Source organism: Octopus sinensis, linkage group LG5, assembly GCF_006345805.1.
Source record: "Octopus sinensis linkage group LG5, ASM634580v1, whole genome shotgun sequence".
NCBI lineage: Eukaryota > Metazoa > Mollusca > Cephalopoda > Octopoda > Octopodidae > Octopus > Octopus sinensis.
The window spans coordinates 116,050,969-116,077,174 of NC_043001.1; the positions used below are offsets into that span (position 1 = coordinate 116,050,969).

The 26,206-nt window shown below is 36.7% G+C and overlaps 1 protein-coding gene across 3 annotated transcripts in view; it reads left to right on the plus strand.

The window, feature by feature from the left end:
- The window catches only part of LOC115211982 (contactin), a 107,712-nt gene that overhangs the window by 42,194 nt on the left and 39,312 nt on the right, over positions 1-26,206 (plus strand). For all 3 annotated transcript variants that reach the window (XM_029780758.2, XM_029780760.2, XM_036503007.1), the window contains exons 6-12: positions 3,220-3,327; positions 5,862-6,182; positions 13,543-13,638; positions 16,355-16,591; positions 20,974-21,079; positions 21,891-22,072; positions 25,291-25,560. In XM_029780758.2, coding sequence (XP_029636618.1) covers positions 3,220-3,327; positions 5,862-6,182; positions 13,543-13,638; positions 16,355-16,591; positions 20,974-21,079; positions 21,891-22,072; positions 25,291-25,560 — 1,320 coding nt within the window. The remainder of the gene's footprint in view (positions 1-3,219; positions 3,328-5,861; positions 6,183-13,542; positions 13,639-16,354; positions 16,592-20,973; positions 21,080-21,890; positions 22,073-25,290; positions 25,561-26,206) is intronic.

Below are 26,206 nucleotides of genomic sequence, written 5' to 3' on the forward strand. Positions count from 1 at the left end.
CCTTCAATTTGGTTTTCCATTCCTAAGTTAATCGGAAACATAGATTGCCGTGTTACTCATAAACCTTCTCACTAGTTCAATTATTTGGTGAAAAAAATACCATCAAAGCAACTTAAACAATCCAAAGGATGGGTGCGTTTGCTAGTGTGTGTGTGTATATATATATATATATATATATATTTATGTGTATATATATATATATATATATTTATGTGTATTTATATTTATATATATATTTATGTGTATATATATTTATATATGCACACACACACACACACACACATTTATACAGGCATACACTCACCACTCCCTAGATCATTCTTGGTAAACTTGGGTGTCCTCTTCAATTTGTCAACTTGTTTAAGTAAGTCCATCATAATATGAAAGCTTGTTTTAACATGAGTGGTTCATTCTTGCAACCAATTTCCATCAATTACTGGGTTAAACAAGTTAATATTCCTACTTCAGCCCTTTTTTCCATACTTTTCATTGTAATTGCCCTGTACACTTTTTAAGATTGCAACATTGGTGTCTATATTCACTTCAGAACCACACGTAAGGTCTTTGATGTAACACATTTCAATACAAAATCAAAAATGTTTTAAGCCCTTGCTCATGAGCCCCTTTATGCTGATGATGGAGATCTCCCTCACCTTAAAGAAGATATGCAGCATATAATGGATTTCTTCACTAGAGCAAGAAGACGAAGTTCATGATCTCTCTAGCTCCAAGTCAGCCTTATGTTGAACCTAACATCTTTGTCCAGGGTACATGACTGGATGGGGGTCAACTCATTCATCTGTCTTGCCAGCATTCTCTCTGGTGATGGATCCCTTGATTCTGAAATAATTTGAAGATTGAAAAAAACCAGCAAAGTTTTTGGAAGGTTTGAAGATTTGTGTGGCCTGACAGAAGTACCATCTAAACCAAGCTTGGTGTCTTTGAACTGTGCATCTTAACTGCCTTTATATATTCCTTTTAGACTTGGACTTTGTATCATTGTTACATCAAAATCTTGGAAAGATTCCATCAAACTTATCTTAGGAGGGTCTTATACATCAAACGGCAGTCTCTAACATTGACACTTTTGTTCTCCAGCAATCCATGTCCAGTATTGAGATGCTTCTCATATGCAATGAGGTGTGTGGGGCTGAGAGCCTTACTAGTATAAGGAATAACAGGTTACCATAGCAGTTGTTATACAGACAGTTGCAACATAGTAGACATCCAGAAATGTTTTAGAGATTCTGTTAAAAACAACCTTAAGGTTCTTAGTATGGATGTTGAAAACAGGAAGTACACGACAGAAAATCGATTAGTTTGGAGAGGAGTGCTCTATGATGGTTGTAATGCATTTGAAATTCAAAGAATTGAATGCTCCCTCTTGAAACTAACACTTTGTAAACAGGACTTGGCTTCGATCCTAGACACTTACCTGCCTGAAAATGTTTGTAACATTTGTAGTAGGGTCTGTTTGCGTAAAGCCAGACTTGCTAGTCATATGAGATCTCATGACGACATTTATCATTTGAAGAGATGGCCTTCTCCAAAGAATTGGCAGTCACTGTGTGTGTGTGTGTGTGTGTGTGTGTGTGTGTGTGTGTGTGTGTGTGTGTGTGTGTGTCCTTGTCTTGACATTACTTGGCTGTCATGAGTGAGTGACATCATTATATGAGCAGTGTGATTTATTTTCAGTCTTTTGTGAAAATATGTTTGGCCAAGGGGAAATATCTTACTTGGAAACAGTTGTAGGTTTCCCACAGGAAGGGAAACTGGGTGTACAAAATCACTCTCAGTGAGTTCCATCTGATCCATTCAAGTATAAAAAAGTAGTCATTAAAACAATGATTTTAAATATATATATATATATATAAATGTTTGTGTATGTATGTATGTATATATATATATATATATATATGTGTGTGTGTGTGTGTGTGGTCAAGCATGACCTTCAAACATTGGGTCTCACAGAGGCAATGACGAAAGACTGAGACCTCTGAAGATATGCTGTGACTGCGAAGACCCAACAAATAACGTGAGTTCATAGCTGTTTCCTGCACCAGCTTCACATAGAAGCCCCAGCCCATCCAAAATGCCTTGGATCGCAGTACGGCCTGCTGTGCTTACTTTGGATCATAGGGCGATCTGCTGTGCTTGAAGAGACCTATTGAGTCAAGTATATCCACATCAAAAAATCAAATGGAAATTGTAGCTGTGATACCTGTGCCGGTGGCATGTAAAAAGCACCATCCGAACGTGGCCGATGCCAGCGCTGCCTTGACTGGCTTCTGTGCCGGTGGCACGTAAAAAGCACCAACTGATTGTGACCACTGCCAGCCTCCCCTGGCACGTAAAAAGCACCCACTACACTCACAGAGTGGTTGGCGTTAGGAAGGGCATCCAGCTGTAGAAACACTGCCAAATCAGACTGGAGCCTATTGCGACCTCCTGGCTTCCCAGACCTTGGTTGAACCATCCAACCCATGCTAGCACGGAAAACAGACGTTAAACGATGATGATGATATATATTTATATAGACGCAGGAGTGGCTGTGTGGTAAGTAGCTTGCTAACCAACCACATGGTTCCGGGTTCAGTCCCATTGCGTGGCATCTTAGGCAAGTGTCTTCTGCTATAACCTCGGGCCGACCAAAGCCTTGTGAGTGGATTTGGTAGGCGGAAACTGAAAGAAGCCTGTCGTATATATGTATATATATGTATGTGTGTGTATATGTCTGTGTTTGTTCCCCTAGCATTGCTTGACAACCGATGCTGGTGTGCTTACATCCCCGTCACTTAGCGGTTCAGCAAAAGAGACCAATAGAATAATTACTGGGCTTACAAAGAATAAGTCCCGGGGTCGATTTGCTCGACTAAAGGTGGTGCTCCAGCATGGCCGCAGTCAAATGATTGAAACAAGTAAAAAGAGTAAAAAAGAATAATATATAATGAGGGAGAGAGAGATTATGAATGATAAGGATACACATCATACAACAGAATGGACTAAGCGGAGCAGGAAGATGGAAAGTGTTGCTGAAGAGGTCACATATGTGAGATAAAAGATTTCCGGACAATGGACATGAGTTAGAATAAAAACAGTGATATACGAGTGAAGAACAAATGTATAGTGTGTGTGTGTTTATTTTGCATAAAGAATAAGAAAAAATGACCATCCCGAAATACAATAGATTATAAATTTTTTTCCATTTATGTTTCCAAGATGGCAAATACAGTTGGATCCGGGATGATGGGCAGACACAACGTTCTAGTATCTGTGAAATTCCTGAAAAAGAGAGTTACAGAATTTATAATCCACACAGAAGCTTTGGTAAGTTGTAATGACAATTGTATTATTGTTTGACTACGTTAGTGCTTAGGTCTGGGTCTGCCTTTATCCGGCTGACTTTATGATCAAAGACCTAGGTGTATATTTAACCCTTTAGTATTTAAACCGGCCATATCCGGCCAAAATATTTAATCTGTTTTATGTTCAGACTGACCAAATCCAGGCCCTCACACCTACCCTACAATGTTATTCTACATTAAGTAATTACACCATCAAGATCTTGAAGATATGAGAAAATGCATGATTAATTCAAATCAATGTGAATCAATAAGCATTATGTTTGATAGAATAATCTGAACACTAAAGGGTTAAGACTACTTTGTTCAATGTTACTATGTTACTTTCTTTAAGTCGGTACCTTATATTCAGAGCTCCAATCCTGCAGAGAATAACTTTGTCTTTTTGGGGCCAAGTGGACTGACAGAAATGTTTGTATCTGAAGATGTACCTTGCAGGATTTATTACAGCTCTTTACATTCTGAGTTCAAATTCCTTTGTGGTCTGCTTATGTTACAGATATATTCCATCACTCACCACCAAGCCCTTGAGTGTTTTTATCAGTTCACTCTGTTGCAAACATTTATGCCAAGTCTATGGCTTGAGAGTACCATTCTCTTTCTCCCTCCTATCCATCTTAGAACTCCTGTAAAAGAGTTACTGGCAAACCCTTTCCTTCTTGACTAAAAGTTGAAAATTAAAAATCTATGATTTGCAGCAGATTTTAGCTGCTGTTTCTGTGGAGTTGCAAGCTCTAATGTTTTGAGTGTTTGGTCATGATCCTGAACCATATAATAAGGACATTACCCTTAATCATATCTCTTCTACATAGTAACCCTTAAATATACCTCTCAGTTATACACTCTCTTTCATAGTAATCTTAATTATAACCCTTCTTTTGCACAATAATACTCTTGAAAGATACATCATTTTCAAAGTAGTACCCCACAAATCATGCCCCCGTTATCTTACACAGTACCCTTCAAATGTTTAGCGTTGTACCAGTGACAGATGTCTCTGGTCAAGGTCTTGGGTTCCATTCCTGGTTTGAGTGGTATGTTGTGTCTTTGATCAAGGCACTTCATTTCACATTGGTCCAGTCATCTTAGCTGTAACAAATACAAACCAGCAACTGGTCCAGCTGTCATGTCTTCGGTATTTTGCTGGGTCAAGAGAGCTGCCTACTCACTTCTACATAAACATCTAAAACTATTAGTAAAAGCATAGTACAATGTACCAAACCATATTTATTTGAGTGATGATAGGTTGTACTCCCCTACACATAATCTTAAGACCTACTAAAATCACAAAATCTCCCTTGAATCACACTCCACCATCTTAAATAAGGCAAAGGCACTTTGGTTAACCCTTTCGTTACTGTATTTATTTTGAGATGCTCTGTGTTTCTTTCAATTACTTTAAATATAACAAAGAGTTTAGTAAAATAACTTAGTTATCATTCAGCTAGTGTTAGGAACATAAATTGTGACTAAGGTTTGGTGGAAGATTTTAATTCAAAACTTATGAAAACAAGACATTTGTACTCAGAGCCAGAGCTGGTTTCAGCTTGGTTGGTATCAAAAGGGTTAATGTGTCCTGGACACACAGTCTGAAAAAAATATGGCAGGATACACATGGATGAACTGTCATTGATTACCTGTGGTAGATGCAGGGAGAGATTAAATAACAAGGATATGCAATATTTAGTTTTATCCCTCTATATTCTACGTTCAAATCTCACCAGGTCAACTGTGTAAGAGGAGTATGAATGACTGGCTCAACCTCCCTGATGTTTATTCAGTCACTCATAATTCACTCTTACTCATTATTATTATTATACATATTATTATACTTTCTCTTTTCAAAGTAGTCCTCAATCTCTCTTACATATTTCCTTAAACATATTTCCCTCTCTTAGTACTCCTTATTATATCCCATCTCTTGTGAAGTACTCCTGATTACACTCTCCCTTACATAGTACACTTAATTATACTCACTGTTTTACTTAATACCTCTCATATGTAATGTCCCTAACTATATCTCTTCTAGCAACCCTTAAATATACCCCTCAATTATTCCCTCTCTCTCTTTCATAGTACTCCTAATTATACCCCTTCTATTGTACATAGTAACCTTGAAATATATGACCTGTTCTAGCTTGTACACCTTAAATCATACCCTGCTATCTGATGCTGTTGTGGTGATAGACGTTAACACCCTTGTGTGATTAAAAGGTGAACTCGTCAAAAGAATAATGTACAATCATTGAGAGACAGAAGTTGTTTGGTATCTCTCGTAGCAGTAGTCGAAGTATGTCTGTGAATACATTGCTTTACCCCACTTCATTATATCATATATCCAAAATCAAGGATATAAAGGACATAGGACCTCTCAATTATGTATATTGTGTCAATGCCAGATGTCTATTTTTGTTACCAAGCACTAATATCAGTGTGACATTTGGGCTGAGGAATTTCCAAACTATCTCTTCATCTCTGAGTTCTTCATTTCTCTTATAGATTTTGGACAACATCTGAACGACATGAATAATATTCAGAGAGGACCAAAAGCGAAAAGGGAACCAATGAATGTGCTGGCTATAATGTCTCCACCCAGTGCCTATATGGAGTTTACTGCATTTGGTAACCCACCACCAGTCTACAGTTGGTACCGTGGAAACACTGCAGTAAGTTCCACTCTAGGCTCTCGCTACACACTTACCAATGGAAGATTGACAATTTCCGATCTTAAAGCAGGAGTAGATGACACCAACTATCGCTGCATGGCTTCTAATGATTATGGCAAAATTATGAGCCGAACAGTACAGTTTACATTAGGCTGTAAGTAATTTTTTTAATTATTTTTATTGGATGATGATTCCCTCTTCATGTGCCGATAGACGTCAACAGTCATTTACTGTTATGCTGAAGATTCCTGATTTTCCATTATCAGTTGTTTCTGTTGGTTTATTTACCTTTTACTCTGCTGATCTACTACTGTTTTCTCATGCTTACGCTTGAGACACAGGACCTATTTAATCTTTATTGGCGTTAGGAAGGGCATCCAGCCATAGAAACACTGCCAGATCAGACTGGGCCTGATGCAGCCTTCTGGCTTCACAGCCCCCAGTTGAACCATCCAACCCATGCTAGCATGGAAAGCGGATGCTAAATGATGATGATGATGATGATGATGAATTGAAGACTGGTTCATTTGACATCAGGGCATGGCCACATGCTGCTGGGCTTATATGTGTAGGGGGGCACCCTCCACCATGTCCTATATGTCTTAGCTATAAGACAGAAAATAATTTCAGCAGAATTCTGCTTTACATATAATCCCTCATAGATTTTTTTTCACTTTTTGGAATTTTCAGAAAATTTCTGGGTATTTGTGTTCTATAGATGGGAAATCATACAACTATGTAAAAACTAAAACAAAAGAAAAAATTTGTGTGATTTAAGGGATATGTAGCTGTTATTTTTAGCACAACTTACAACCACCTCATACTGTCCTTGTTTGTCACTCTGATGAATTGATGTTTTTCAATATCTTTCTCTCTATTTAATGATCTAATGCTAGGATTTAAGCCAAAAATTTGGACTGTCTGTATTTTAAGCTGCAAAATTTTGAAAAACTAAAAGTTTCCTGTGTTGAACACAGATTTGCAAAAATTTTCTGAAAATTCCAAAAAATAAAAAAGTTACAAAGGTAATAGGCATAGGAATGGCTGTGTGGTATGTAGCTTGCTCACCAACCACATGGTTCCAGGTTCAGTCCCACTGTGTGGTACCTTGGACACATGTCTTCTACTATAGCCTCGGGCCGACCAAAGCCTTGAGTGGATTTAGGAGATGGAAACTGAAAGAAGCCCATCGTATATATGTATATATATATGTATGTATGTGTATATGTTTGTATGTCTCTGTTTGTCCCCCCAACATCGCTTGACAACTGATGCTGGTGCGTTTAGGTCTCTGTAACTTGGCAGTTCAGCAAAAGAGACCGATAAAATAAGTACTGGGCTTACAAAGAATAAGTCTTGGGGTCGATTTGTTCGACTAAAGGCGGTGCTCCAGCATGGCTACAGTCAAATGACTGAAACAAGTAAAAGAGTAAAAGAGAGTAAAGAGTTATATGCCATGAATAAGGCAGATTTCCACTGAAATTTCTTTTTTATAATTTGAGTTGCAGTGGTTTCTTCTATTATTCTTAGACAGGTGAAACTTTCTGCTGGAAAAGACTCATTGACTGCCATTGCAAACATGAAAAAACATTGTTATCTTGTTGATGTTATTAGAATTTATAAACTTTGAGAGCTTATGAAATAGTTCTGATTTGAAACAATGGAAGCAAATGAAGTAGTGTATAAATCATCATCGTTTAACGTCCGCTTTCCATGCTAGCATGGGTTGGATGGTTCGACCGGGGTCTGGGAAGCCAGGAGGCTGCACCAGACTCTAATCTGGTCTGGCAGATTTTCTACAGCTGGATACCCTTCCTAACGCCAACCACTCCGTGAGTGTAGTGGGTGCTTTTTACGTGCCACCAGCACAGGTGCCAGGGGAGGCTGGCAACGGCCATGATTGGTTGGTGCTTTTTACATGCCACCGGCATGGAAGCCAGTCAAGGCGGCACTGGCATTGACCACGTACGGATGGTGCTTTTTACGTGAAAATGTTGGATTGAAAAAGTTGAAGGCTGCCTGTGGGGAACAATCCCTCATTTTCTGTAATCATGACAGACATTAGCCTTTAACTTTTCCTACCTAGAGGGTATTTAAGCTAATCTTTTATCTTTTTACTTGTTTCAAGTTATTAGGCTGCAGTCATGCTGAGGCACCATGTTGAAGAATTTTTAGTCTGTTGATTCAACCTTGGGACTCGTTTTCTTTTCAAGCCTAGTACTTATTCTGTCGGTCTCTTTTGCCAAACTGCACTAGCATAGCTAGAGTGTATGCCACCTAGGGTGGCATACAATTTGCTGCCCCCAGACCCCAACAAAAAGTACATATTTAAATTAAAGTTAAAATTTTTTTTAATTATTTTTTAAATTAATAATTTAAACTAATGAATTATAAATATACATATATTTTTATTATTATTTCATTTAATTATTTTTTTTTTATTTATATATATATATATTTTTTTTTTTATACTATCAAAAAGTATTAAAAGTATAATATAAGATAAAGAGTATATATATATACATACATACATACAAAAGATATAAATATTATTAAAAATAATATTACTTTCCAGAAAAAATAAACCACTATAAGAGGTAGAATTATAAATATGAAGTGAATGTACATGAAGTACGTTATTTGCTTGAAACTGCAGCCAATAAGTTAATGGTGCTATGTAGAGCTTTGCTGAATGTTTAACAGGAAGAGATGCTTGCAGGCAGTGAATATAGGAAAATTCTGTCTTACCTCTACAAAGACCATTAGAGGAATGAAGAATAATCTGACTGCAGTTTCAAACTCTTCAGATCACATGTGTATATGCACGAATCTGATTGGTTCTCATCAGCTGGATGTGCTATAATGACTGAAATTTAAAAATATTCACTACATCTCTACCTGTTTACTTGGTTGAAATTCGAACGATGATGATTATATACATTGTGTACTGTTCTGTGATGGTAAAATCAACAAAAAATGTACTCCATTTGGTGAGAGATAAATAGTATTTAATAGACATAATGCATATTTTTAATAGATATAATACATGTTTTAATAGATGTAATACATGTGCTAGTAAAAGATTCTTGTGCTTAGACCATGCATACCCTGTGTGCACATAAATTCATTCACAAAAAATTTGAACTGTTAAAACATTTTGATTCACCCGTCTGCCAGTTTTAAAGATAATCAAACTAAATTTTCATCATGACCTAGGCATCACTGTCAGCAGTGATTTGCGTTGGACAAAGCATATCTCTAAAATTGTCAAGAAGACCGAGGGTGTCTTGGCATCACTCAGCAAGACTTTTGTTAGCCGCACTCCAGCCATCTATTTAAAACTGTATACAGCTATGGTACGACCACACTTGGAATTCGCATCATCAGTTTGGAATCCCTATCTTGCTCAGAACATTGACTTCCTGGAATCTGTCCAGAGACGCGCAACCAAACGCATACCCTCCATCAGACACCTACCATATTCTGAGCGCCTTGTTTCCCTGGGCATGGATTCACTGAAGCTCTGGCGTCTGGCGACGGACTTGGTAAACACCCACAAAGTTATCAACCACCTCACCAACAACAACACTGAACACCTTTTTGATCTCCATGTGTCTAACACACGTGGACATGCCTACAAAGTCAGAAAACACACAGCTCCCATGACTTTCGGAAACATTTTTCACGCTCAGAGTTGCTGAAGCATGGAATAAACTGCCTGCGTCAGTTGTTGACTGCCATGACACTGCATCCTTTAAGGCCCTCATGCTTTCCGAAATCCGTCGAAACTACACCTGATTATATATGCACTTTAGATGAGTTTTAGTGCACCTGAGCACTGTACACAATGTTTATTATTATTATTTTATCATTTCAAGCCATTCTCCTAATGAGTATTTCTGCAAAATTTGAAAATATGTTCAGCCATTTTCCAGTACTTTTGCTAACACACAAACAGACTACAAGCAACTACTATACCCTGCTTTTGCTTATGCATGCTGAGTAATTATCATTATTGTTTTTACTTTAAATTTTTCCATGAGACAGAGGGTTGGACAAGACTTCTTGAAATAGTAGTATTCCTTGGTTAAATGCCTCTTTTTGTGCTAGCTCTTATTTGTTTTCATGTAAGGTCTTAGCATGTTGAGCTGCTTGGGTTGAGGTGATGTTTGTATTTTTGGGACATTGAACTTTATCACTGCAAAAACAACATCAATGTGAAAACAAGTGGAATATCATTCACACACACAATGGAATTCCACATGGTGAAACTGAAACCAGAATTCTGTAGTTGTGAAGTAAGATTCTCAACGAGATGTCTGTACTTGCACTGCACTAGTATATTTATGTAGTAATTAGGGTATTGCACTAACGCAGTGATTCCCAAGGAGGGGCGTATGCCCCACTGGTGGGGCCTGAGAAAATTCAGGTGGGGCGCGGGGCATAGACGTGGGCTGTGAAAATATTTGTACATGACGAGCGGTCATCGCAGGCACAACCTTAGATTCCGTCTTTCCTTTGAAGCCTCCACATCGGAAACTCTCGCACCCCAGCGAGACAAAGAAGATCCCGCACTGAGCAATAAACTTACTATTCAGATAAGCCAATCAATTGCCTCAATTAGTTTGCCTCAATTAGTCTTTTGTTAGCCCTATTGAAAATGAGCAACCAAACAAGAAGAAGACTCGTCAATACGCGGTGGAGTTTTTGAAGTTTGGATTCATTCCTGATGAGCATGATGAGCGTAAACCGTTTTGCTTATTATGTAATCAGACGATGAGCAATGAGTCAATGAAGGCAGGTAGGCTGGAAGCGCACTTAAAGGTAAGACATCCTAATAATTCTAATTTAGATTTGGAATACTTCAAATCATTGAAAGAAAAATTTAAAAACCGAACAAAACTCACTTCACTATTTCATGCAAAACAAGCGCCTCATACTCGTGCCCTTGAAGCCAGCTACGAAATCTCCTTGCTTATAGCAAAACATGGAAAGAATCACACTATTGGAGAGCAACTGATTAAACCTGCTAACTCAATATTCTTAAAAACTGTATTACAAAAAGATGATGGAGATATCAGGACTATGCCACTCAGTAATAACACTGTCTCGAACAGAATAGATGAAATGGGGCAAGATGTTGAAAGCCAGCTCATTGAGAAATTAAAATTGCGTAAGTTTTCATTACAAATGGACGAATCCACAATCCGGGACAGTGAGGCTCTGTTATTGACTTATGTGAGGTATATTGACCACGAGGAGTTTCAGGAAGAGATGCTGTTCTGCGAATCGTTTGAAACCACCACAACTGCAAATGATATTTACATCAAAATCAAACATTATTGGATGCAAACAAAATACCAAAGGAAAACTTACTGGCATGTGCGGCAGACGGTGCACCTGCCATGATGGGCAAGAATACGGGATGCTTAAAAATGATGAAGGATGAAAATCCAAACATGTTGACTGTCCATTATGTAATACACCGAGAAAACTTGGTTGCCAAGAAATTGTCCCCTGTTCTTAAGATTCTTCAAAGTGTGATCAAGTGTGTCAACAGCATTAAAAGAAATTCTAAATCTGAACGTCTTTTTAAGCAGTTTTCTATAAATCAAAGTGCCGAACATGTTCGATTATTGCTTCATACAGAAGTAAGATGGCTATCAAGTGGAAACTGCTTAAAGAGGTTCATGGAATTATTTGATCAGATTAACGACTTTCTTAGTGATAAATGTGAAATGAAATTGCTGTCAACAACGGATGGAAAAGCATTTGTCAGTTATTGACAGACATATTTGAGAAACTTGGAAACTTGAATAAACAACTTCAAGGTGCAAACATGACACTTATTGATGCAAAAGCAAAGATTTTTGGATTTATTACAGCTCTCGAATTATGGAAAAAGAAATTTTCCAAAAGAAATTTCAGTGAACTTTACTGGTTGAGTAAATGTGAAATAACGAATGATGCTGGCATTGTAATTATTGATCATTTAAATATCTTGATAAAGGATTTCAATGACAGATTTTGCGATTTAAAGGCAATGAATTTTCCTTCTTGGTTAACTCAACCGCTTCTGATTAACGTTTCTGATGCTACAATCCAATACCAAGAAGAGTTATCAGAATTACAACATGATGAATCAGTGAAGACTTTGTTTAAATTGAAAGGTACAAAGATGTGGCTATATGACGAGGTTGAAAGAAAATATCCTAAAATTTCTACATCAGCGAGAGAGCTACTGATTCCTTTCCCTTCGTCTTATTTGGTCGAATGTGGTTTTAGTGCAGTTGATAATTTGCTCGAAGCCAAGAGAAACCGGCTTGAGATTACAAAACGTGGCGATTTACGACTGAAATTAACAAAGTTGTCTCCTCAAATTAAAAACTTGTGCTGTATGCATCAGGCACAGGGTTCTCACTAAATTAGTCGAGCTGACCGTCAAATAATTGAACTGAAAAAACGTGTTTCTTTATTCTTTATAAATTGACATTTTTTAAAAACATGAGAAATCGTAATAATTTTATCGATTTATTGGGTGTTATGCACTTTCAGTGCCTGTTGTTTCAATTCTCAAACTATTTTTTTGTATTTTGAATACAATTTTTTAATTTTTGATTTTTTTTCAATTGTAAGTAGGCCCACATGTACTTGTAAATGTGAGTGGACATGGGAAAAGGTGGGGCGTAAAAACTTTTGCTATGAAAAAGTGGGGCGCCGGGAAAAAAGGTTGGGAAACACTGCACTAACGATCATGAGATTGTGGTTTCAATTCCTAGACCGGGTGGTGTATTGCGTTCTTGATCAAAATACTTCATCTGACATTATTCTGCAATCACTTCAACACCTGACACATAGTACACCATGCACCTGTTCTAACAACATCGATTTAATGGAGAGTTTGAGCTTGTGCGGCATGGACATTTGACCACTATAATCAAATCATTTGTGCAGGTCATTTGGCAAAAGCTAAACTCTCATACATTGTCTTCGACAGGAGAGTCCATCTCGCACACACACACAACAAGCTTCTTTCAGTTTCCATTTACCAAATCCACTCACAATGCTTTGGTCAACCCAGGTCTATAATAAAAGAAACTTTTCCAAGATGCCATACTGTGGGATTGAGCCCTAAACCATGTGGTTAGGAAGCAAACTTTTTACTTGTGCCTATACTGTATTTAACTGACCAGGTTCCAATTTATGCTGATATTCAGCTTGCCAAAGTTTTGAGTAATTTTTCTACACACACACGTACACACATGCATATATGTGTGGACTTCTGTATAGTTTGTCTACCAAATTTCATGCTCAAAATTTTGATCGACCCAATCTCACATTAGAACATATTTATCCAATAAGGTACCACACAGTGTAACCAAACCTAGGAATACTTGTATATAAAAAAAAAAATTTTTCATGTCTTAAAATACGTTTTCAATTTTCAATAAATTTTGTCCTTTTTAGTACTTGATAATCAAACAAAGCCTTATAATTTTAATTTCAATTCACAGTTCTTGGAGAGTTTTTGAATACACCACGAGAGGGTAATGTTGCTAATAGTTATGAAGGAACATATTTGCAATGTAAACCACCAAATCATAAACCAGGTAATATTGATTTTTACTATTACTAATTAAAAAGCATTGAAGAATCATTTTGGTTTGGCTTGAACCTTTTGGCTCGTTAGGCAGGAGCTATCATAGTTTCCATGTTAAGCAATACTGTCCCCTAAATTGGATGCTGCACCATTACAAGGGGAACCTTTAAGCTTCTGCTGATAATCATTTACACCTGAATTGATGGAAGCAATGTGAAATGAAACGAATTGTTCAAAGACGCAATGCACTGCCTGACCTGAGAATTAAACTGGTGCCATAATGATTGTGTGCCAAACACTTACCTTACTACAACATGCATATTTCACAGAATCAGACCAAATATTTTGTGGTAGATCTTATAACTCTTTCCATTCTCAGTTGAAATGTACCTGTCAGAACAGACTGTTTTTAAATAAGTACAATAAGGAAGCAAAACTAAAGTGTTGATTGCTTTTCAGTATTAGCATTGTTTCACATTTGGATTGTTGTTGATGTTGGTGATAATGCTGTTGTTGGTGAGGGTGATGCTGCTGCCATTGTTGTTGTTTAACAAAAATGACGGTGCTATGATCCAGAGTCCAGACCAGACTATGGGCATCCTGGATTGGTTGTATTTTCTTTCTTTTTTTTTTTTTTTGATGGGATGGGGTTCTTTGCTGTCCTTTCCTTTTATTTTTAATTTAAGAGGAATAGTAGTGCTCATTACCCTTTTCAGGGCTTTCAAAACAGATAAGAAAGGAACAAGTTATCCTCAGATTGGACACCTGAATGATTTTAATTGAAAGGATACTCTGCTAAAGCTACCTAAGGGACCAGGTGGTGGGAACTGAATCAACCCTATTGATTAAGTGGTACTTAAAACAGTCAGTCATGATATAGAGAAAATTTGGTTTCTATTACTAGCATGTTAAGTAACCATGTTCAGATGGTGTCGTACTTTCTATTTCTGTGACTTGTGTATATTAAATTTAGTATACATGTAAAATGATAATTTTGATATATTATCAGGTCAATTGCACTGGGTCAACTTTGCATTTCATACCTCCATAAAATAATAATATTGACTCAAACAAATATTATTTTGCAGACTTTATGACAAAGAGCATTCCATATATGACTGTCTCCTCTTATTCTTCTAACATTATATCTAGAACTACATTATCCAGCGTGAAATTCATTTTGTTTTAAGACTAGTAAATAGATTGAGGAAGACTTAGTTCTATTTCTAGCAAAGAGATGACCCCTATAAAGCAGGCATGGTCAACCTTTCTCATGACACAGGCTCATCATCAGGTTAGCTACACTATTATTAAAAAAATTAAAGATAATTTTCCATAAAGTGTGCCATTCAGAGGGTTTCCATAGACTGCAGGTTGTCGATGACTGATATTGAAACTCCATCCTCAGCACAAGTAGTGATGTGGTTTTTGTTGCTGTGTTTTACTATATAATAATAATAATAATAATAATGAAATTATTGTATACAGTGCTCAGGTGCACCACGACTTGTCAGAAAGTGCATATAAAGTACATGCAGTAATGTAGAAATGTCTGGAAAGCGAACAATGTATGAGTCAGATACATGCTTGTGTGTGTATGGAGGGGAGAAAATCAAGTGTAGTGTTGGCAAATCTCAGGAAGCATGGAAGTTTTGAAGGATGCAGTGCTCCGACAACTAACAACTGATACCAGCAGTTTGTTTCATGCTTCAGCAACTCTTAGCATGAAAAAATGTTTCCAAAAGTCATGGGAGCTGTACTGTTTTCTGACTTTGTAAAACATGTCCACAGGTGTTAGACGGGTGGAGTTTGAAAAGGTGCTCACTAGTGTTAATGTGAAGTCTGTGAAGTGGCAGAAATGGTAATAAACTTCGTGTTACTTAGTTTAACATCTAGATAATGGAGTTTTCTTACTTTAAATAAAATTCTGATTATGAAAGAGTTGGGAGAAAAATCCTGCGTCCACATACTCCCTCCACAACACTGATATCAAGAAATCCTCTTGCGAGCATGACCTAGGCATCACTGTCAGCAGTGATTTGCGTTGGACAAAACATATCCCTAAAATTGTCAAGAAGGCCAAGGGTGTCTTGGCATCACTCAGCAAGACTTTTGTTAGCCGCACTCCAGCCATCTATTTAAAACTGTATACAGCTATGGTACGACCACACTTGGAATTTGCATCATCAGTTTGGAATCCCTATCTTGCTCAGAACATTGACCTCCTGGAATCTGTCCAGAGACGTGCAACCAAACGCATACCCTCCATCAGACACCTACCATATTCTGAGCGCCTTGTTTCCCTGGGCATGGATTCACTGAAGCTCCGGCATCTGGCGACGGACTTGGTAAACACTAACAAAGTTGTCAACCACCTCACCAACAACAACACTGAACACCTTTTTGATCTCCATGTGTCTAACACACGTGGACATGCCTACAAAGTCAGAAAACAACACAGCTCCCATGACTTTCGGAAACATTTTTTCACGCTCAGAGTTGCTGAAGCATGGAATAAACTGCCTGCGTCAGTTGTTGACTGCCATGACACTGCATCCTTTAAGGCCCTCATGCTTTCCGAAATCTGCCGAAACTACACCTGATTATATATACACTTTAGATGAGTTGTAGTGCACCTGAGCACTGTACACAATTATTATTATTATTATTATTATTTTAATAATAACCTTTATATAATTTACAATGTTTTATTTTCTTTATTCTAGCTCTCCGTTATCAGTGGTCTTTCAATGAAAATGTAAACTTTGTTCGTCCCGACAAGAATCCTTATCTTTTCATTTCTCGTAATGGTAACCTGTATTTCTCAGAGGTAACTCAATCTGATGCAGGCAGTTATTTTTGTATGGTGGCATTGACTATTCCTGAAAATTACAAACCTTTCAAGGACACACCAGGCAGTCTTCGAACTAGCATGGCTATACAGTTAAACATCAACAATAAAGGTAAGTAATGTCTTCAGTGATGACAAGAGTAACCATTGATGGTAGCAAAAATGACTACTGACAGTGGTAAGGGCAACTGTTGATGATGGTGAGGGCAACCATTGATGGTGACAAGGGTGACACTTGTTGATGGTGACACCATTGATGGTGACAAGGGTGACACCATTGATGGTGACAAGGGTCAGGGCCAGTCTCAGGAGGTGCGGGGCCCAATTGGGAACAATTTTGGTGGGCCCCAGGTTCTCTCCTCCCACCTCAGTGCTATTTTAATATACTGCAGAGGACTTTTTTTCCCCCTTTGCAGCATATTAGGTGATCAGAATAGTGACTGTTTTTTTATGTTTAATAACTGCTATTTCTTGTATACTAAACAGCCATGTGAAGGACGGGTTACCATTCAGTTTATTTAAAACAGAGTATGATTTGTGTGTGTGTGTATATATATATATATATGTGTATGTCTGTTTATGATGTATATGTATGTATGTGCATATATATATATATATATATATATAAATAAAGAATACATATATATATATATATAAATAAAGAATACATATATATATATATATATAAATAAAGAATACATATATATGTATATATATATGTGTGTGTGTGTGTTTATATATATATATGGCACTGTGTTGGTGTCACGTAAAAGCATCCAGTCCACACTGTAAAGTACTGCAATGCCTCATAAAAGCACTCAATCCACACTGTACAGTGGTGGTGTTAGGAAGGGCATCCAGCCGCAAAAACCATGTCAAACCAGACGGGTGCTCCTGTCAAACCATCCAACCCATGCCAGCATGGAAAATGGATGTTAAATGGCGATGATGATATGCATATACATACACATATTATGTATGTATATATATATATATATATACTAGCAACTAAGCCTGGTTTCACCCGGTTGGTTTGATGATGTGGCTGTAAAACCTGCTCTGTGTAAGCATTCGACTTGTTTGGGCATACTTACATTAAAAAAGAATTTTAGAATGACTTCTTTTTTCTGTCAAAATGCTAAAAATAACTGACCAACAAAAAAAAAAACAACCAAGCTTCAACCAAATCAAAAAAATAAACCCAAATACTGAGCAAAGATGAACCATCCCACTTGCATTGCATCTGCACAAACACACACACACACATTCACATACTTTTACATACACACACATATATTCATCACAGAGTTGAAACGCTGTTTGATTTATTTTTTCAGCATACAATTTTCAGTCCTTAATGTGGTTGTTTAGTATGCTAGAAATAGTAGTTATTAGGCATAAAAAACAGCCACTATTCTGATTTCCTTATATGCTGCAAAGTGGGAAAAAAGTCCTTTGCGGTATACTAGGAGCCAAGATTAGCTGATAACACATGGAAAAAAAAAACAAGGTAAAAATATAACTCCGTGGGGAGAGGAGGATTCTGAGGATGCACTCCAATTCATCATCATCGTCGTTTAGCGTCCGTTTTCCATGCTAGCATGGGTTGGACGGTTCTACTGGGGTCTGTGAAGCCAGAAGGCTTCATCAGGCCCAGTCAAATCTGGCAGTGTTTCTACGGCTGGATGCCCTTCCTAACGCCAACCACTCCGTGAGTGTAGTGGGTGCTTTTTACGTGCCACCCGCACAGGTGCCAGACAGAGCTGGCAAACGGCCACGAACGGATGGTGCTTTTTATGTGCCACCGGCACAAGGGCCAGGCGAGGCTGGCAATGGACACGAAACGGGGCGGTGCTGGCAACGGTCGCGAAACGGAAGGTTCTCTTACATGCCACTGGCACTGGTAACACATCTGCAATTTCCATTGATCGATTTCCATTCTGATCCTCACTTGCCTCAACGGGTCTTCACAAGTAGAGTTTCGACATGCCACCGGCACTGGTAACACATCTGCAATTTCCATTGATCGATTTCGATTCTGATCCTCACTTGCCTCAACAGGTCTTCACAAGTAGAGTTTTGTGTCCCAAGAAGGGAAGGTATGCATACGTAGGCTGGCTCCATCCCAAGTAGAAGGCCACGGGTTATGGACTCACTTGTCCTGCCGGGTCTTCTCGCGCACAGCACACTTCCAGAGGACTCGGTCTCTAGTCATTTCCTCAGTGAGACCTAAAGTTCGAAGGTCGTGCTTCACCACCTCGTCCCAGGTTTTCCTGGGTCTGCCTCTTCCACAGGTTCCCTCAACCGCTAGGGTGTGGCACTTTTTCACACAACTATCTTCATCCATTCTCGCCACATGACCATACCAATTATGGTGGAAAAAATTCTTTGAGGTAGATTAGGAGAGGAGATTAGCTGATAGCACAAGAAAAAAGAAAAATAGGGAAAAACATTATTTCTCACCGAAATCGAGTTGGGTGTTGTTAAACTATAAATTTAAAGTACGCCATTTTAAAATATTCTGGAAAAAATTGGAAAGAAATTTAACAAGATCCCAAAGAAACTTTTATTTTTTTCCATGTTGTTATATTAAAAAAAGGGATATGCATAAAATGCAAATTAATAATAATTATTAATTAGAATTTTTCAGAAGCTGGTTATATACTTACTGATTTTTTTTTTCCTATAAGCTCTGTTGTAAGATACAGCTCTGTCTGTGTGGCAGAAACTTTGTTCCTTAGCTATGTGTTTCTGGATTTAGTACCAGTGTGTGATACCAAATGTCTCCTACTATAGCCTCGTGTTTGTGTGTGTAGCTGTGTGTTTGTGCTTGTCCAAAACCTGAATGGGTGCCATTGCAAAGAGATTTTCTCTTTTGAACAAGAGACAAGAAATTTTATCTCTCCTGCCCCATCTTTCTCTCTCCCATTATACACACATACACATGCACACGTGTGTGTATGTATACAATTCCCCACAAAATAGAAATACATACACATACAATCATACACATAAATACAAAGGCCTTAACCAAACCACTATCAAAAATAATTGAACTTTTAACCTTTATCCATTTAGCCTTTTGCTTTTATCATTTAAAAAATATTTTTTGCTTTCTTTAATACATATATACGTATGTACATACATACATACAATTGCCAACCAAGTGTGGCATCCTATAGGGGACAGTGCTACTGACATTTATAGCCCCAGCTAGCTAACAACACGTATTCTGTGTCCGATTAGTATTTGCAAGGGCAGGTCATTGCTCCCATCGCTAGCCTTACGTGGTACATACAGACTCAAGTTTCTAAGCAGTTACCCGCCCTCAGCATGTGTTAATTGCCAGCTAGAGATGAAAACTTATTCCACTCGCAAACTACAATATGCTTTTTCCAGCGACAAACCATCACTGATCTCGCTCAGAAATTTAATCTATCTTATTTCTCCTTTTTTGAGATCAGTGTTGGTTTGTCGTTGGAAAAAGTATTTTGCGACTGGAGTGAGTTTTCATCGGTAACTGGTGATTAACACGCTGAGAAAGGGTAACCACCCAGAAACTCAAGTCCATGTGTATCACTTAATGCTAAAGATAGGAGCAATGACCTTCTCTCACAGATACTAATTGGACATAGAATGTGTGTCATTAGCCAGCTGGAAGAGATGTCTTCCTGGGGCTATAAACGTCAGTAGCACTGTCCCCTATAGGATGCCATTTATTCATATCTATCTGTCTATCTTTTTTCACACATAACTATCAGGTCATCCCATAAGTTCTGTCTGAGTTTTGAATAAAGAAAACAAGTAATCAAATGTTATATTTAATTGAAATTTTATCATCAATGTACTTTCCCTGATTATCTATGACTTCCTTCCATCTATTTACAAGCTTTTTAATCCCATCAATGTAAAACTCTTTTGGTTTCAAAGTGAAGAACTCTGAAATGTCAGTTTCGACCTCCTCCTGGCTTGCAAAAGTTATGTCCCCCAAATGATTCTGTAAACTATAAAACAAATGGTTGTCTGAAGGAGCAAGGTTGGAAGAATAAGGTGGATGAGGAATTTTTTCCCAACCAAGCTCTTCGATCTTCTGTGATCTGATCTTTGCAGTGTGGGGTCACACATTGTCCTGATGAAACATCACTCCTTTACGATTCACTAAAGCGGGTCCTTTTTTCTTCAACGCTTGGTTCAAACACTCTAATTGCTGACAGTAGACTTGAGCATTGATTGTTGCATTAGGTGGTAACAATTCAAAGTGAATTATTCCTTTGCAATCCCACCAGATAGAGAGAAGAACCTTTTTCCCATGAAGTTCCCTTCTCGGTTGTGCTTGCCTTACACTCTTACAATCTGTATCACTTTTTGCTTCTTTATCAATTAGTCTTTCTATATCTGTATCTTCCAATCAGTTTTTGTCTCTTTGTCCTTCCCTCACTTTCTCTCTATCCTATTCTCATGCTCTCATACACATTTAATCCTTCTTATGTATAGGTGCCAGAAGTATTAAGCCCCAAATGCAGGCAGACTTCCCAGCAATATTCCCTGACCAGGCATTGGAAGGTGGACCTATCCAAATCGAGTGCTTTGCTTATGGAACGTAAGAATTTAAAGAAATATTTTTAAAAAGAATTATTTACATTTCATAAATGCCAATTCTTATTTTAGCTTTATTAATTTACTTACATTTTTGTTTGTTTGTTTGTTTACATTTAGTATCATAGTCGCTTATATAACAAAATATGTTTCTACTCTATTACAACAGATTCATCTGTGATGAACCCTCATCATTATCATCATTTAATGTCTGTTTTCCATGCTGGCATGGGTTGAACAGTTTTATCTGTAATAAAACCTCATCTTCATCATCATTTAATGTCTTTTTTCCATGCTGGCATTGGTTGGACAGTTTGACTGTAAACTGGTATGCTGGGAAGCTACACCAGGTTCCAATCTAACTTAGCACGGTTTTTTTTCTTCTTTTTTTTGTGAGGGGGAAACCCAAAACTAGGAAAACAAACAAAAGATGTATGGCCTCCTGGTTACACTTAAAAGGACATAATTTCACATCCATCTTCCATGCTGGCATGGGATGGATGGCTTCACAGGAGCCAGCAAGCCAGAGAATTGCTCCACTAACTGCTTTGGCATTGATTTTACAGCTGCATGCCCTTCCGAAAGACAACCACTTTACAAAGTGAACCAAGTACTCTTTATGTGGCACCAACATTGGCATAGTCAAGCTCTGTTTTGGTATGGTTTTTATAGCTGGATACCCTTCCTAAAGCCAACCACCTTACAAAGTGGACCAGGTTCTTTTTTTGTGACATCAGATCCAACGATAAAAATTATGATGATAATGTGCATTGGCTAAATTAACTGATGCTTATTGATTGTATCTTTAATTTCAGGTATACTCTTGATTATTCTTGGTTTCGAGTTGGTAGCGAAATGCCAAAATATGTTAAATACGAGGATCACAAAAGAGTACTGATATTTCCAAAGGCCAGTGTAAGTGATAGTGGAACATACATCTGCACAGTAACTAATGCATATGGATCAGACACTGCAACAGTTCACCTGGATGTAAAAGGTATGGAACTCCTGTTTTACTCTGGTTATAACAAAAATTTTAAAACAACTTTCCTGATTTATTTTGCTCATTAAACGTACGTATGTACGTACATACATACATACATACACACACACACACACATACACATACACACACACACATACATACATAGAAGGAGCACTCCATTGGTTATGATGATGAAGGTCCCAGCAGATAGGATCAATGGAACAGCTTGCTTGTGAAATTAACATGCAGTGGCTGAGCAATCCACAGACATGTGTACCCTTAACGTAGTTCTCAGGGAGATTCAACATGACACAGAGTGTGACAAGGCTGGCCCTTTGAAATACAGGTAAAGCTCATTTTTGCCAGCTGAGTGAGCATCATGTAATAAAGTGTCTTGTTCAAGGACATAACATGTCGCCAGGAATTGAACTCATGACCTTACAATCGTGAGTCAAATGCTCTAACCACTAAGCCATATGCCTTCACTACATATATATATATGGGTGTGTATGTATGTATGTGTATATATGTATATATATGTGCGTGTATGTATGTGTATTTGTATGTATATATGTGTGTGTAAGTATATGTGTATGTATGTGAATATATATATATATATATATATATATATATATATATATATATATATATAGTGAAATTTGTATATATATGTCTATATATGTGTGTGTGTATATAAATATATATATCTAATAATAATAATATTAGGGAGTATAACTCCATACAGGAAAAAATTCAATTTAGTATTAACTCAAAGTTCACAATATATATATATATATATATATAATATAAATTAGAGAAAAACCACTATTATGTAATTCAAACAATGATTGACATAAACCATATAATATAGAAAAAATAAAATATATGATAAAACATATATCTACATCACAAAAAGTACATAATATTAAATAAACAGTATACAATAAGTAAAAAGACTATGTATGTTTCGTGGCTATAACTTCAATTTGAATTACAATTAAATTTAAATTTAATCCAAAAACAATTCAATTTAAAAGTATAGTCACTCCTCAGGTCAACAATAATAACAATAATAGTTAAATAAATACATATTTTTAATAAATAATCAAATAGAATTAAATAATATTTCTTAAAGAACTAAAAACATGATTCTTCTTATAGAAGAAACTCCATTAACTAAATTTGAAACTTAAAAAGTAGGACCAGGTGTCTATAATACATTAATCACGTTAAAAACCTAAAGTAAAAAAAATAGAGTAAATAGATAGAAATATGTATTTTATCTGTGAAGATATATTTTAGCTTTGAGAATAATTTTAACCAACTATAGTATATCTTTAAAAGTCCAGTTAATAAAAATAAAAATACTTAAAATAAATCATATACTTAAGTTAAGTTAAATTACTATAATTTAATCTATATTTATTAATTAAATAAATTATATATTAATTTATTAACTAAATAAACGTCTAATTTAATCCAATACTAACTATGTACTAAACTATATACAAAACATTGTAGACTTATAATATATCTTATATCAACAATGTTGCAGCCACAACCCTGTATTAGTATTTTGTATATATTTCAACAATATATTCACAAATAATTTAAACTTATTATATAAGTAAATTAATTTATGTCTAGAACTAATATTTCACTCATTGATAAAATAAAACAAAGTACTTATTATTATTATTATTATTAAATTCAATAGTATATAAAGAAAAAAATAAAAAGCATTTCACTACCTATACTATAATAATTGAGAAGGTTGATATTATTATTATTCAAAATGATGAGCTGGAAGAAACATTAGCATGCTGAGCAAAATGCTTAGCAGCATTTCATCTGTCTTTATGTTCTGAGCAAGGTTGACTTTGTCTTTCATCCTTTGGGGGTCGATAAATTAAGTGCCAATGAAACACTGGGATTGATGTAATCAACTATCTCCTCCTCCCAAATTTGAGGCCCTTGTACCTATAGTAGAAAGGATTATTATTATTATTATTATTAGTAGTAGTAGTAGTAGTAGTAGTATATTGGTAGATTGGCTTATACAAAATGCCTTGTGGTATTTAGTTACTGTTGTCTACATTCTATGTTCAAATCCTAACACGATCTCAACTTTCTTTCATCTCTCCAGTATTGATATAAGTACCAGTCACACACTGGGGTTAATATAATCAGCTGTCCTCCCCACCGAAATTTCTAGCCTTGCGCCTATGTAAGATCTCATGCAATTCCAATTCGTGCCAGGCAGTGGATGACACAAAGAATAGAACATCAGAAAAATGCCTTGTAATATTTAGTTCATTATGTTCTAAGTTCAAATCTCACCTAGATCATGATATAGTAAGCATCGTTTCAGTACTGGAGTCAATCTAGTGTGCCTATCTCGACCTTGTAGCTTATGATGCAAAAAAAAGTATGTCTTGGTGAATTTTGAGTTTTTTTATTAGATGCTTTTAACCAGGTGTTTTAATTAGTCACTTTATCTCGCTAAATTAAATGCATCAATTAGCCACATCAATTTGGCACTTTCACCAAGTAATTTAACTAACCACTTTAAGTGGCTTCGTTAACTGTTTAATTGATGTCTTAACTGGATTTCTTGACTGGGCTCTTTAAATGGACATTTTTAAGTGGTTAATTTGACTGGGCATTTTAGGAGGGTATTTCAGCTGGATCTTTTAATTAGATAGCTTAATTGGGTGTATAACTGGTAATTTTATTAGGATGTTTTCACCATGTGCGTTAACTTTGTTTTAACTGGATGCTTTAAACTGGGAGCTCTCACGATACTTAAATGAGGGTCTTTTATTGAGAGCTTTAACTGGACAGTGCTTGAAACCAGTTGCTTTAATCATACACTTTTTAACTGGATGTTTTAACCTAATGGTAAAATCAAAAATAATTTTTTTAATATATACATTTTCATAATTTTTCAATCTCATTTTCATAATTAATGTTAATTTCGAATTTTGACACAAGGCCAGCAATTTTAGGTGAGTGTTCAAGTCAGTTACATTGACCTCCAGCACTCAACTGGTACTTATTTTATTAACCTCAAAAAGATAAAAAGCTTGGCAGAATTTTTATCAGAATGTAAAGATGGGCAAAATTCCACTAAGCCTTTTGCCCAGCATGCTAATGATACTGCCCACTCACTGCCTTATTTTGGTAATTAATATTGTTATCTGAATCTTTGCATATTTTTCATTTTTCAGTCAGGCCACATTTTAAAACTGAAATGAAGGATCAGCTTTTAGATATTGGAAGTCAGTTAACATGGCAATGTGAGGCTCATGCTAAACCAGCAGCTGTCTACTCATGGTACAAAAATGGTGAACAAATGAAATCTGTATCTGGAAGGGTTATTGTACACAACAATATCATGACTATTCTTAAGATTTCAAAAGAGGATGATGGCATGTATCAATGTGAAGCTAAAAATGACTATGGTTCTGCTCTCTCAGCTGGTCAGTTGAGAGTTTTAGGTGAGTTTTTCTGTTATTTTCAGCCAGGGAGTTTCAACTATACTGAAAATACCATTTTCTTTACTTTTTGTCTCTTCTTTTATGTATTAGCCTTTTCATTTTTTCTTTCTGTCTGTCAAAGAAATTATTCATGGTCAGATCCAGAGTGTAGTTGGGGTGCACTAGGTTTACAAATTCTCCCAAAACATGCTTATGCCATAAAAGTACCCCCATCACTACACCAGCAGTTTAGTGTTCAAGACATTCAGTGGTGAAACCTGATTTCCAGACATTGAACCTCCAGAAAGGTCTCTGGCCTGTCTAGTTGGGCGCTCTCCAAATAGGAATTGATACAGACTGTGATGATCCATGTAACTCCTGCCAGAATGGGAAACAGACATAAAATGATGATGGTCCAATCATCATTTAAAGTTCATCTTCCATATTGGCATGGATTGGATGATATATACCTACATGCACACACGCACGCATGCATACATATAACAAAAAAGAGAGAAGGTGGTGACATGGGCAGTTGTCTTCAAGCACACATAGGTGTGAAGGGAGCATAAAATTTCTTCTGGAATAGATTGCCTTTTTATTAAAGTGAGATGGGGGCATCAAAAGTGATTTTTTTTTTCCTATTCCACCCAGGGTGCTAACATTT